At 46.7% G+C, this 13337-nt stretch overlaps 1 protein-coding gene across 4 annotated transcripts in view; it reads left to right on the top strand.

The window, feature by feature from the left end:
* LOC135908245 (monocarboxylate transporter 12-like) overlaps positions 1-11202 on the top strand; it is a 30906-nt gene extending 19704 nt beyond the window's left edge. For 3 of the 4 annotated variants that reach the window (XM_065440008.1, XM_065440009.1, XM_065440010.1), the window contains 2 exons: positions 2179-2711; positions 11010-11202. In XM_065440008.1, coding sequence (XP_065296080.1) covers positions 2179-2711; positions 11010-11173 — 697 coding nt within the window. In that variant the 3' untranslated portion in view covers positions 11174-11202. The remainder of the gene's footprint in view (positions 1-2178; positions 2712-11009) is intronic. The other variant, XM_065440011.1, reaches the window with a different exon arrangement.
* Positions 11203-13337: the final 2135 nt, after the last annotated feature.

Below are 13337 nucleotides of genomic sequence, written 5' to 3'. Positions count from 1 at the left end.
AATTGACTGCAAGCGGATACGCCTTGTAAACTCAACGGTTAGAATTGGTACACTGCAAATATGCGCTGTAAGGTAACTGCTTCTAAAGCAAATAGCCGCGGTAGCTTAGCTGCTGTGGTGTTGCGCTGCTAAGGACGATGTCCGATGCCATGGGATCAAATCCCGGCCGCGGCGGCCGCATTTGTATCTGGGCCAAATCCGAAAACATCCGTGTACTTTGCAGTGCGGGTACGTTGAAGGTCCTCTGGCGGTAAAAGCTACTTTGTAATCCCCCAGTAATGCGCACTTCATAATAACATCGTGTTTTTGGGCGGCCAAGCGCAGAATTTTCTCATAAATGTAATGCTAATTAGCGAAACTTAATTTGTTTAATACGTGTTTTGAGTTCTAGTGCAAGTATTGTGTGCCTCTCTGACTAATCCCTCTCAAGAATTACAATTATGATATCTCCAACAGCCAATTTTATTTTAAAATTTGTAAAACCTAAATATGACCACCCCGTATACAATCGCGATAACACAGTCAGAAATCTATCAATAGTATCGACATAAGTAAGACAATGCGCACAATAATAAACGGCTGTACCTATTCGTTTGTTCAGGCATGACATCACAAAGGCCCTGGGCTGTGTCGCAACAAAACTTTGTCGACCACTGCCTATCTGGCCCCAAATAGCTGGAAGATTATTAGATACTGATGACGGAACTAGTCAAATATGCTAAGCAAAGCTGGCTATCAACAATATTCACCATATGTATTCGTATTTTTTCGATGGTTTCAGGATGAGCGAACGTGGGTCGTGCAAGTGATTGCCCCAGTTCACGCTCGTGGAAGCGATTTGTGGCCCGCTGTACCCCTTGAAAGCGCGAGTGGCCGCAAAAGCATACTTGCAGCAACACGAAAGTGCCCAATGTGGACAGCCCTGAAGTAGGCACACGTTCAGGGTTTAATCTCTTGCGAACTTCTGGTGATCATGAATTTTATTCTTCTCCTCACACACCGATCTGCGCCACCCTGATTTGTGTTTCCCGTCCATATGCTAAATGGTGAAGACGAAATGCGAACGAAAACGTTGCTGGGGTGAGACTCACATAATTTTTTTTCTATCTCCGTTAAAACTGAAATAAATTCGATAAAAATTTTCGTCACGGAAGTTCTTATGCTTGTCAATATAATGCGCTTTTCAGCCTATTTTTCTATGGGCCACCTTTGTGTGTTACCAATTTATAAGCATAGGCCAATACAGGACTTTTCCCGAAGTCAGGCGTTTATTGTACATGATGTGCGCACCACATTGGCGAAAACAATAGTTTAGAAGATGTTGCATTAGGGTCAGTTCTATGAAAATACTGCCAGGTTTCCTTCCATGACCAGTTTTTGTGAAAAAATTCCCAAGGACGCTATACTTTGAGCCCTTTTACGTCGGTGTAAAGGGTTAAAGAATAGAACGCATCGTGTAAAATTGTTTTATAATAAAAGCACAGTGTTCAGACAATGAAATAACCCAAATAGCGCGAGGTTTGGCGCCCTTTCGTAAAATTCAGAAGGCCCTCCATGGCGCAAAAAAAAAATACGTTCGGCTTAATTTGGAAAAATGCGGCGCAAGTAATGTTTATGAGCTCTAATTTCTTTCGCGAGATTTTGGCAGAAATTGAGATTGGTTGAATGCCACGGTTGGGAATGTTGGCGCGGAATGACCTTGTAGCAAATGTACTATAACAAACCACGTGTTGAAACGTTAGCCTGTAGTCTTAAAAAATGCAGAGCTAGTGGTGCCCACCTGTACGCCTTTGTCGAGTGGTTCAACCAAAGTATAGAAGAGAGACAGCCTTATCATAGGGATGCATACTCATCGATTGAAATTGTTGCGCCCGTTAGATCTCTTTATAGTTAAATAAACCACGGCCTTATGAGAATGTACATTTATCTAAATTAGAGGTATTTAGAGCAAAACTTCTGGTTCTGATTAAATATGATCCAGACCAGGTGTTTTTTGTAACGTTCCTGTTGCAGAGCTGTCGCGTAGAGCTAATCTTGCATTTTGCCTGCATATGAGCATTTTGCATCCACTCAGCGTTAGCGCCGCGATACACAATACAAAATTGTCAGGCTCATTTTCTGCCTTTGTTTCGATGGCGCATTTCTACCAATTGTGACAACATTTATTTCTCATCGCAGAATTCAAGAAAAGCTAAGACCACAACCGACGACAAATTTGAGGCTTGAAGAGAGCGCCTCACTGAAAGACGTGATGACGATCTTCACCAAGCCTTCCTTCTACGTTCTCCTCGTAGCAGTAATCGTAGGGGACTTCACCACGGTCGAAGTCCTCACAACCATCGTGGATTACGGTCTAGACAAAGGCATAGCAGTTGAGAGCGCCAAGCACATGATAACGCTGTCCGCAGTAGGTCAGGTGGCGGGCCGCACCGTGGCGCCTTTGGTAGCAGACTGCATGCCCTGGACCCGCCATCCTTTGTACTCTATCAGCTTCGTGGTAGTTTGCGTGTGCCTCATCGCAATTCCTCATGTGTCCAGCTTTGCGGCCTTCGTATCACTTTCGTTGCTAGTAGGAGTGTCTCAAGGTTACATTTTGTGCATCAGGTATGTGCTCACCGCGGAATTTGTGGGTGTCCAACGGACGGCGGCTTGCAGCGGCATCATAGGAATCGTCATGGTGCCTGCGTACCTGGTCAGCCCGAAGTTAGTAGGTAAGCGAAAAGAGCCGCCTACTCTGTATGCATGCTTAGTATGTGGCATCACTGGTGTCGTCATGGTGCCAGTAAAGCTTGCTCTTTCTTCTTTGAGGACGATGATGTCTCTTGAAGGTATTCATCAGCCTTGACAAATGAAAATGCAGGATAGAATTCATAAACCTGGAAATATATTCAACTCGAAATATCTACAAAGTCAAACCAGGAGCATGCTTTACAATACAGAAGATAAACGAACAAGTAGACAGTGCCTTACTGCTTTACATTTCCTGAATTAGAGCCCAAGACAACTGTCACTACATGCGAAACACTGAGTCGCACTGTTAGGCCACCAAACGCTTACGACTCACACTAGCGGTGCGTTTGACGCAGTGTTACTGATCTATAAGCGTAGTCATTAGAGGTTTGACTCAATAAAATGCGTTCAATACAGCCTATAAATATATTTCAGTAAACAAATAAAAAGAGGTGGTGGCAACTGCAGGCCCACCCTGACATTACACTAGCCAATGAGGTCCCAAATAAATTTAAGCCACCACCTACTGAGTCGTGCCTAATCTCAATAGAAAAGGAACACTTACGCAAGCATTGGGTACTCTTTCCCATTGTGGCTCTCTCGCTCCCTCCCCTATTCCCTCGCACTTAGCGATTCCTACCTGGATGAGTGCCTCCAATTTCTATCGTTACGTTTGTGCGGCAATTGTCCTCGCTCCCGTTGTCATGGGATATCACAAGCGGCATTCGCACAGCAATTTACAAGCACCCTGTCGTTGGGGCGCTCTTGTCGCATTCAACGCTTTCACTTTACGAGGCCTCTATGAGAGTTAGATGACAGTTCGCCCTTTGGGGGCCTCTTAGCACCTTCGCGCAGGTGAGAGACCGATGGATTGACTCCTCCAGGTCATTCTTCATATTTGGTTAGATCTTTCAGTAGGAAGGCAGCGTGCTAAGTCATCTCCGCCCACCTTTGGTGACAGTGGCACCGCTCCCACATTCATGAGTAGAGGTCAGTAGGTAATTGCAGGTGCAATCGAGCGCTTCACGCACACAATGCAGACACAGAGCCTAAAGAGTTATTTTATACTTTGGTGCGCCACGGGACTTATTCTGCACACTTGAGGGATGAGCGGTTTAACCTAACATTTCTCAGGTATGCCGCAATGAATAATTATGAAAACATGGGCTACAACAAGATGCGCTCATTACGTGAATGGGGCATTACGTTGAAGCGTTGCTTGTTCGTTACAGCTTTGCTTAGCCTCCGCATCTCTGCCTTATGAACAGCATTCCTACTTGCGTGTACATATAACATTCCGAAGCAGTTCCAAAGCTGTGGCGGGTGCTCGCGAGTTTCTGGCAGTGGGCCGGTGTGTATGCGACTCCTTCACTACCTTCGGTCTCAGTAGATCAGGGGAGTTCTCTACTTTCTCCGCTCTCTTCCCTGTCGAGGGAGCCTCAATGCCAAACCTGGCTTTCAGGGTGGCGACACGTTCTCCGACGACACCATGTTTATTTTTACCTCTGTCACGGTGTGTTCGAGCTTGTACGAATACAATCATGCACATTTGCCTGGGAAAATTGAGGCAAATGTTAATATTCGGTAACAGGAAGCGTTCGGTTTTGTCAAATATCAGCAACAAAGCTTTAAACACCGATTTCGGTATTTAAGAGGATAGTTTGTTCAGGAGATCTATTTAAAATACATCTACAAAAAGAAGTCGTTCTTCTTGCCAATCATTGCACCTAGTTTGAAGAGGTTTGGTGCTTAAAAAAGTAAATTTAGTGCAGTACCTATCCTAGGGAGTACATCCATACGCACGCACTCAGATAGATGCGCACATATACAAGCACAGACATACATGCACACGTCAACCACAAACACGCGAAACAAGAACATTTACACCCATGCACACACATTCACACAAACACGTACGCACACAAACATACAGGCTCACTAAGATGAACACACGCTCGAAAATAACGCGCATACACTCACACAAAGGCGTACAAACACGCGCACTGAGGCGCACACATTTGCTAAGGCAAATGCACAAACACGTACCACCTATATGCAGGTACGCACACAAATACACACACCCACACAAGCAAGAACACAAATCTAGCCGAAAACACTCCAAAGAAATGCATTTGGCAAGCAGCGACTGCAGCCCGCGACCGCACCCTAGATAACATATATGCTGATGACGCTTTCGAGCCGGGAACGGTTCTTTGCAGTGCGATTCATACGGTCAGAGAAATCTGGGGACTGCGTGGGGGACCTTGTCTATAAATATCATTTTCCTTATGTAGCACAGTATTGCGCACGCGAACGCGCATAGCTCTGTTTGTCCCTAGCCGACCTACACGGCACAACAGCGGATAAATAGCACGGAATAAGCTGAACCTCCCTTCGCCACTTCTTGCTTTGCGGTTGCAGTACAGCGCGCATGACTAGGAGGTCCGTAGTTCTGATCGACTGTTGTTCGACAAATATTTTCTGTTTCTAGTTAATGTTTCCGCATTATTATGTCATTTCCCCTTTGACTTCTGCATTAGATATTCTTTTGTTGTGATTTACCACCAGGCCTGGCACGGCGGGTTTCTGCGAAGGCGAACGAAGAGACGCGGCCCCAAGTGCGTGAAGGGCTAGAAGGAGGGCTTAGGTAGATGCCGATGAATATTGATTGTTTGTTGCAGCGAACTGGTTTTATTCAGAATTGTTCCTTTGCAGTTTATAGTCCAGTGCTCGTCTAAAGCGGCAGGGCAAATATGCATAGCGTGCATTTGTGGCACGTACTCCTCCCGTCGCCGACTGCCGTGGTACTGCCTAGAGAGAAAAATTATTTTACGTACACCCCAGTTCGAAGGGCCAACCACTGACGACAAAAGACTTACGCTTCACCATGACAAGGTCCGTAATGACCGCTAGGATCCCGTTTCCACTTAAATTTAAGCGGTGGTTAAACGGGGGATCAAATCATGTATTCATTTACAGTACCTATGAAGACTCATTTAAAAGCAAATTGTCCAGCAATGTCCCCAGATTTCTCTTATGATACGGGTCTCGCTGCAAGGAACCGCTTTCACTCTAGAAAGATGGCAAGGACTGGGTGAAAGGATGCATCCACCGCAAAAGGCTGTGCTGCTATCGGGGCAATTTTTGTGTTCCAATACGTGCTTCTCAACGGAGCAGAGTTCTACCAGTTGCATCTACCCTTTCCTTTTGCCGCTACTACCACTACTCGCCGAGCGCCAACACGTCATCTAATTTGACGTCAAATTTTCTGCCACACCACACAGAAGCCAACTTCACGGATGCGACGACTACATTTTGTTACCTTCAATGTCTCCAAAAACGCAGTCAGTGACGTCCGTAGCATATGAGACATGACATGAATGATATTAATGTTCTGAATGGAACGACGCGAAATGTATCACACCCATGATCACATGGCATGACATAAATGATATTGTTACGGGGATGTTGCGAGTATATAAAAGCTATATTTACAACATATATACAGGATGAGTCAGAATAGCTAAGATGGCTGACCACCAACAACAGGCAGCAGCTAGCATCTCCGATCTTCTTCTTCCTCTCTCTTCTCTCATCCCTCCGTAACCGGACCCCCCGGTGACGAAGCGCCGCCTCCGCGTATTGCAGGCGAAGAATTGCGAGCGAAGTATGGTTCAGCCATGAAACGTGCACGACGTCAACAAGCGTCTCACTTGAGGATGCATCAAAATGTAGCAGCGAAATGTCGTAATTGGTGTCGTTAGTTTGGCGTAAGACTTCATAAGGCCCTGTGTAGCGAAAGAGAAGCTTCTGGGAAAAGCGAACCCCATGATATGGTGACCAGAGGAGCACCCAAGCACCTAGTGCGAACTTACTATCGCGGTGGCAGCAGTCGCAACGCTCTTTCTCTATATGCTGTGAGGCTAATAAACGAGATTGGGCGACTTGACGTGCCATGCGAGAGCGATCAATGACTCCACGAGCATACCCAGTTGCAACACGTGGCACAGAAGGGAGGATTGTATCAAACGATAGTGTAGGGTCGCGACCATACAAGAGACAAAAGGGTGAATATCTAGAACTGAGGTGAAACAGCGCGAAAAAGACGAGGACACAAGGAAACAAATACCACAGACAAGCGCTGACTGCCAACTGGAAGTTTATTTGAAAATCACCGGACATTTATAGCATTCATGAATGAATATCCTGCGGTGTCATGTCGGGAAGGGTTATACGCGAACGCCACGTAGGCCAGCGTGACGTCCGAGTCGCGGTGATCGTTGGAGACGTAAATCGACAGCATCTCTTTGATTGTTCCGTTGAGACGTTACGCTGTTCGTTTGGGGGTGTTAGGCGGTGGACAGCTTGTGCTCAGTGGCAGAAGAGCGGAGGAGGTCGTCTACAACTCGCGACAAAAATGAGCGGCCGCGGTCTGTAAGTAACTGTCGAGGTGCACCGTGCTGGAGAAATACGTCGTGAAGGAAAAAAACGGCGACGTCAATTGCGCAACCAGTCAGCAATCCCTTTGTTATCGCGTAATCAGCAGCGACGGTGAACCATTTATTACCTCTATTCGTTGTCGCAAAAGGGAAAAGCGGGTCAAGGCCTTCGCGAAATAACAGTTCAGAGGTAACTTCAATGGGATGGAGTCGTCCGACTGGTGGCAGGGGAGGTTTCTTCCGGCGCTGACACAATTCGCAAGTTGCGACATAACGAGGCACAGAGCGGTAGAGACCCAGGCAGGAGAGAGAGAATGAGAATGACGTGTTCTGCTTTAGAATATTTTTCAAAGGCCGAGCAACGTCGCCGAAGTTTTTGACGAAAGTTGTTGACGGTGAAAGTCAGAAGACAGGCTGACGAAGCAAGGCACGTCAGAGGTAGAACGAGGGCACAAGGAAAGTGCGTGCGGCGCGAAATTTTTCCGAATCTGGTTGGACACCGGATGCGTCAACGAGGTGTCCCAAGACGGTGATCTGGCTGTGCCCGAAAGGATACTTCGTTGACTTCAGTTGAAAGCCGGCTCTTCAGAAGACCGCTAGAATTGCAGCGAGTCGGGTAAGCTGGCTGCCGAACGTGGGAGAACAAATACAGATAACAAAGACAGGTGGTCCATTTGTAGCTCCGCAGAAAAGTCAATCATACGTTCAAATGCCGCAGGAGCAATACGTAGGCCAAAGAGCATGACTTTGAACTGATATAAGCCATCCGGCGTGATGAAGGCCGTCTTGTCGTGGTCCATTTCATGAATTGAAATTTGCCAGCAGCCGGATCGAAAATCGATGGACGAGAATTATTTAGCTCCGTGCAAGCAGTCCAAAGCGTCATCGATGCGGGGTAGTGGGTAGACGTCTTTTCGCGTGATCTTCTTTATGTGGCGATAATCGACGCAAAAACGCCAGGTTCCATCTTTATTTTTCACAAGGACGACAGGCAAAGCCCAAGGGCTAGCTGGTGGCTCGATGGCTCCTTTGCGGAGCATTTTGTCCACATCTAATTGGATGACTCGACGTTCAGCATGCGATACACGACAGGGACGCCGGCGAATAGGATTCGTATCTCCAGTGCTTATGCGGTGGTGAACAACAGACATTTGGCCTAATAGCCTGTCGCCTAAATAAAAAATGTCGATGTGCGATTCAAGCAGGAGTCGTATGTCCGTGGCCTGTGCAGAGGTGAGGTCAGGTGCAATCATTTTCTCGAAGTCATCCACTAAAGAACCAGAGCTGTTAGCTGCAATTGGCGCTAATAAGCCACTCTCGGCATTCAGACTCTCTATGTCAAATTCTCAACCGCTAGAAACGCTGCCAAGAACATGCCGGCCGGAAACACTTGAGTGCACAGGCTGAAATTAGGAAGTGGTAGTACGACGTCGTTATTTGTAACCGTGACCAACGTATGCGGAACAGCAACGCGCCGGTTCAATAGCAGGTCAATGATGGGGCGAAGCACATATTCACCGTCAGGTACCTGACGGCTGGCTGGTTTGCCAAACAACTCTCTCACTTTGTATTTGCATTTGTCCCAACTGGTTAGCTCCTTTTCATGGTTTTCGTACTACAACTTTGCCGTGCCCCTTCGCTAACCTGTCCTAGAACGACAGGTTAGCTAGCATAAGTGTAGCGTCTCATCTGTTGCTTCCACTCACGAGTTCGTACATGACCACCCATTCTTCAACGTCGGCGCCATCGGTCCCACAGAAAGCTCCAGAATCCTTAGGTTGCATAAAAACAACCGAAGGTGACAGCGGCGTAGCTGGTGACGGTGACGTTGGAGGCGACAACAACGTTGATCCCGCGTGCTCACTGTCATTCATGGTGCCGACGGTGGTGCTTTGTCCACTGCAGAGCTCCGTTTCCAGCCGTGGTACCCCGCAACTCTGACCAATATGTTACGGGGATGTTGCGAGTATAGAAAAACTATATTTACAACATATATATGTACAGGTTCAGTCAGATTAGTTAAGATGGCTGACAACCAACACCACGCAGCAGCCAGCGTGTCCGATAATCTTCCCCTCTCTTCTCTCATCCTTCAATATCAATATGAACGTGTGACGTCACATCATGGATGACGATATATTACATTACGCATGCCATAGCATGAATGACCATACACAAAATACGTGAAAGAATGGCATGCAACATACGACATTTCATTCATGTCATGAGAAGGCAACATTGACATTATGCATGGCAGATCATGACATGCATGGCACAAATGACATGCACGACGAAGATAGCATGCATGGCCTGCATTACGTGAGATAACATAGAAGACATGTAATGACTTGTAAGAGCACAAGCACATACAAACTAGCCTTAGCTAACAATGCTTGATAAAAATGGTGTGACCTAAATAACATCATAAAATGCATTGGCATGTCATTCGCGTCGTAATCCATGTAGTTCATGTCATGACATCCATGCCATGGCATTCACCTTATGCTTGGCCATCATAAGAAGTGGCTTCATGTCATGACATTAAGGTCGTGTAATGCATTCGTGTCATGTGTATCCTGATATGATCAAATTTAAGAAATCACGAAGGCATACGATGGCGTAAGAGATTAGATCATGACACGCATGAAATTGATGTCATTGATACCATGTCCCTCCCCAGTAATGTCAACTCAACATGTCATGAATGCCATGATGAAAATCGGTAAACATGATTTACGCCATTTACAGTCGCGGCGACATGAGCGGCTAGATGACAGAAAGACTCAACGTGCCTAAATTAGGCAAACAATACTTCGCATTAAAAAGCATGGTGGCAGAGGTCCATATGCGCAGCTCTAAGTTCGGCTCCTGCGCGCGATGAGTGGCTGTACCGCTTTGCGTGAGAACAAAGCTGAGAGAAGTATGCCAAACGCTGCCCCCTTTTCTGCATATGCAAGGACACTTGGCACCCTACCATTGTGAATTTCCTCGGACATGTGTGCTTTCCACATTTCTTGGTGGCTCTGGTTGTTTGAGGCCAATTTGGAGCTTTCATTTACATTGTTCCTCCTGATTTCTAAAGCTTTAGCCGTGTTAAGCCAGACAGGGGTGAAGTATTGTTACCGACGTCTCCGCAGTACATTTACTACGTGATGAGCTTGCACATAAGCCAAGGTGAAGCTGTGTCCAATAGCCAGGACATGAAAGAATGGCGGCCTTCACGTATGCGGTATGTGCGACGGAGTAGTATATGTAGCAAACTAAAAGCAAAATAAAATTAATAATTTTGCCGCATTATATTGGCTGAAAAATCGAAAGTTACAGGAGCACGCGCAGCTAAATGCATTAGGTGAGGTATAGGTGGGTCATTGGATAAGGAACAGTTGTAATATTTATGCGAAACTCATGTTCTGTGTCAATCCATTTATACGAATCTTTCGTGTTCGCCTGCAGCGCTGTTCGTGTATCGGCCACGACAAAAGCGGGCAACTACAGAAAAAGAAAGGGGGGGGGAGGAGACAGAAAAAACGAGAAGAATGCTTTCCTTTAAATGAGGTACTACGATGACGTGAGTCCTCCAGCCAATAACAGCTACCCCATAGCCAACGAGGATAGTTACGGCAAGCTTCGTGACCAACAACAGCGTTGCTTTTTCTGTACGAGATCCTGCCTTTACCCTTCGTCTTAATGCTGACTCTTGCTTGTTACCATGAATCGAAGCGAACTAGCACAACTTCCAGTCTCCCTTAAAGGCAGGGATTTTTTACCGCTGTTATTACATTGTGCTTATTTCGTCCCCAAATTCTTACAGCCGTCTGTTGTTCATTGCTGATGGTGCAGGTATCTTTCGTGACGCAAGTGGTTCCTATGACAACTATTACCGGATGCTGGGCGCCCTCTGCTTAGCGGCCGCTGTTCTCTTCGCAACGTACGATGCCTGCAGCCGGGTTCCCACCGAGCGTACAAAACCGGCCAAGGACGAAGGTGGCCTGCGGTATAATTGATAAACTTAAATATTGATTTCTTCATTTGACGCCGCCGTCAATTTCTCAATGATTGGGAGACGGGTGCGAGGGAAGTGGCCGATCCCGTATTACGATATCCATTGACTGCACTGTACCCTAGAGAAAGTATGACGAGGGCATTGAAGCTCCAATGTGCTCCAAGCTCCAAGATGGTGCCGGGCAGATCACACGTGTCCAAGCGGGGCGCGAGCGCGTTTATGTGTGCCAGACATACAGGCATCCGTTTCTGGCTGCCTCACATTTCGACGCGCTTGGGTACGCAGCTACGGCGTGGTACAACCAACACAGAGGGAGGCAGATTATCTCATGCGAAAATGTGCTCTTCTTTACCTTTTTCTGCTGATCTAACGGATATAAATACTAAATGTTCGCCTATCTGAATATTTGAGCATTTTAAAGCACTGTCTATAACATGTCTAATGGACCTTTTAACAAATTTGTTTGGTTCCAAAAGTGTGTACTTTGCAACTGTATACGTTATTTATGCTAAATAAACTTTCAAACAAAAAACAACGTCCATCAGTGAGCCAAGTGGGCGCTTGCTTGCGCGTGTCTCGTAGATGCAAACCGTCAGTCTTCACAAGGCACGGCAAGCTCAAGGCGCACCGGCGCGAGCTTTCGTGCGCCGGGAACGGTATATGTAGTTTGGCCTTTGTGCGCTGCTTTGTGTGCACGGCCAACGCCTCCTAGATAGCAGGCCTATGCACTCCACTACACGAGGTCACGCTACTTGAACCGAAATTTCCATTGTGAACCCCGACGTGACGAAAGCGGTGACGACAAAATAACCGCCAATTACTCGGGATCACCCAACAACGCCTATGTACTTCACAAGGCCTGCGCCCAATATTCTGACGGCATAACCCACCGACGATCAAGCGGCTACGAAATCTGCTTGATTTCAACTCGGTCACTTCGCTAGGCTGTCCCTCGCTGCCGCTGGAAACGTGGGTGTCTTCCTTGTGTGTTGTGCTGCGCTTGTGCTGCGTCTGCAGTGACTCAACATTATCATCATCATCATCATCAACCTGGTTACACCCAGTGCATGGCACAGGCCTCTCCCATACTTCGCCAACAACCCCGGTCATGTACTAATTGTGGCCATGCCATCCCCGCAAACTTCTTAATCTCATACTTTCTGTCGCCCCCTGCTACGCTTCCCTTCCCTTGGGATCCAGTCCGTATCCCTTAATGACCATCGGTTATCTTCCCTCCTCATTACACGTCCTGCCCATGCCCATTTCTTTTTCTTGATTTCAACTAAGATGTCATTAAGTCGCGTTTGTTCCCTCACCCAATCTGCTCTTTTCTTATCCCTTAACGTTACACCTATCATTCTTCTTTCCATAGCTCGTTGCGTCGTCCTTAATTTGAGTAGAACCCTTTTCGTAAGCCTCCAGGTTTCTGCCCCGTAGGTGAGTACTGGTAAGACACTAGGTCGATTAATCACCGGCAACCCGGACCATGAGAAGGATATTCACAGAAAAATAACATTGGGCTGGATCGCATACACCAGACATCATGAGCTCCTGAATGGGAGCTTACCATGATTATTGAAAAGGAAAGGATACAATCAGTGCATCTTACCGGTGTTGACATATGGCGCAGAGACTTGGAGGCTAACAAAGAAGCTTGAGAACAAGTTAAGGGCCGCGCAAAGAGCGATGTTACGAATAATGCTTGGCATAAACTTAAGAGACAGAAAGGGAGTGGTTTGGACCAGGTAGGAAACAGGTATAGACGATATTCTAATAGACATTTAGAGGAAAAAATGGCGCTGGGCAGGTCATGTAATGCACAGACTACGTAACCGTTGGAAGATTAGAGTGACAGAATGGGTACCAAGAGAAGGGAAGAGCAATAGATGATGGTAGAAGACTAGGTGGACCAAGGAAATTAGGAAATTTGCGGTCGCTAGTTGGAATCGGTTGGACAGGGGTAATTGGAGATCGCAGGTAGTGGCCATCGTCTAGCAGTGGACATAAAATAGGCTGATGATGATGATGATGATGATGATGACACTTTACTCCCTTTTAAGTCACCTCATTCGAACTTTTTCTAGCCTTAGTTCTGTATTAGTACTTACGCCATACAAGACACTGATGACATCGCTGACGACGATGATTTTTGGCACCACTGGCTG

The sequence above is a fragment of the Dermacentor albipictus genome, chromosome 2, assembly GCF_038994185.2.
Source record: "Dermacentor albipictus isolate Rhodes 1998 colony chromosome 2, USDA_Dalb.pri_finalv2, whole genome shotgun sequence".
NCBI lineage: Eukaryota > Metazoa > Arthropoda > Arachnida > Ixodida > Ixodidae > Dermacentor > Dermacentor albipictus.
Note: the sequence above shows the minus strand (reverse complement) of the source record. Positions and strands in the feature narration are given on the sequence as shown.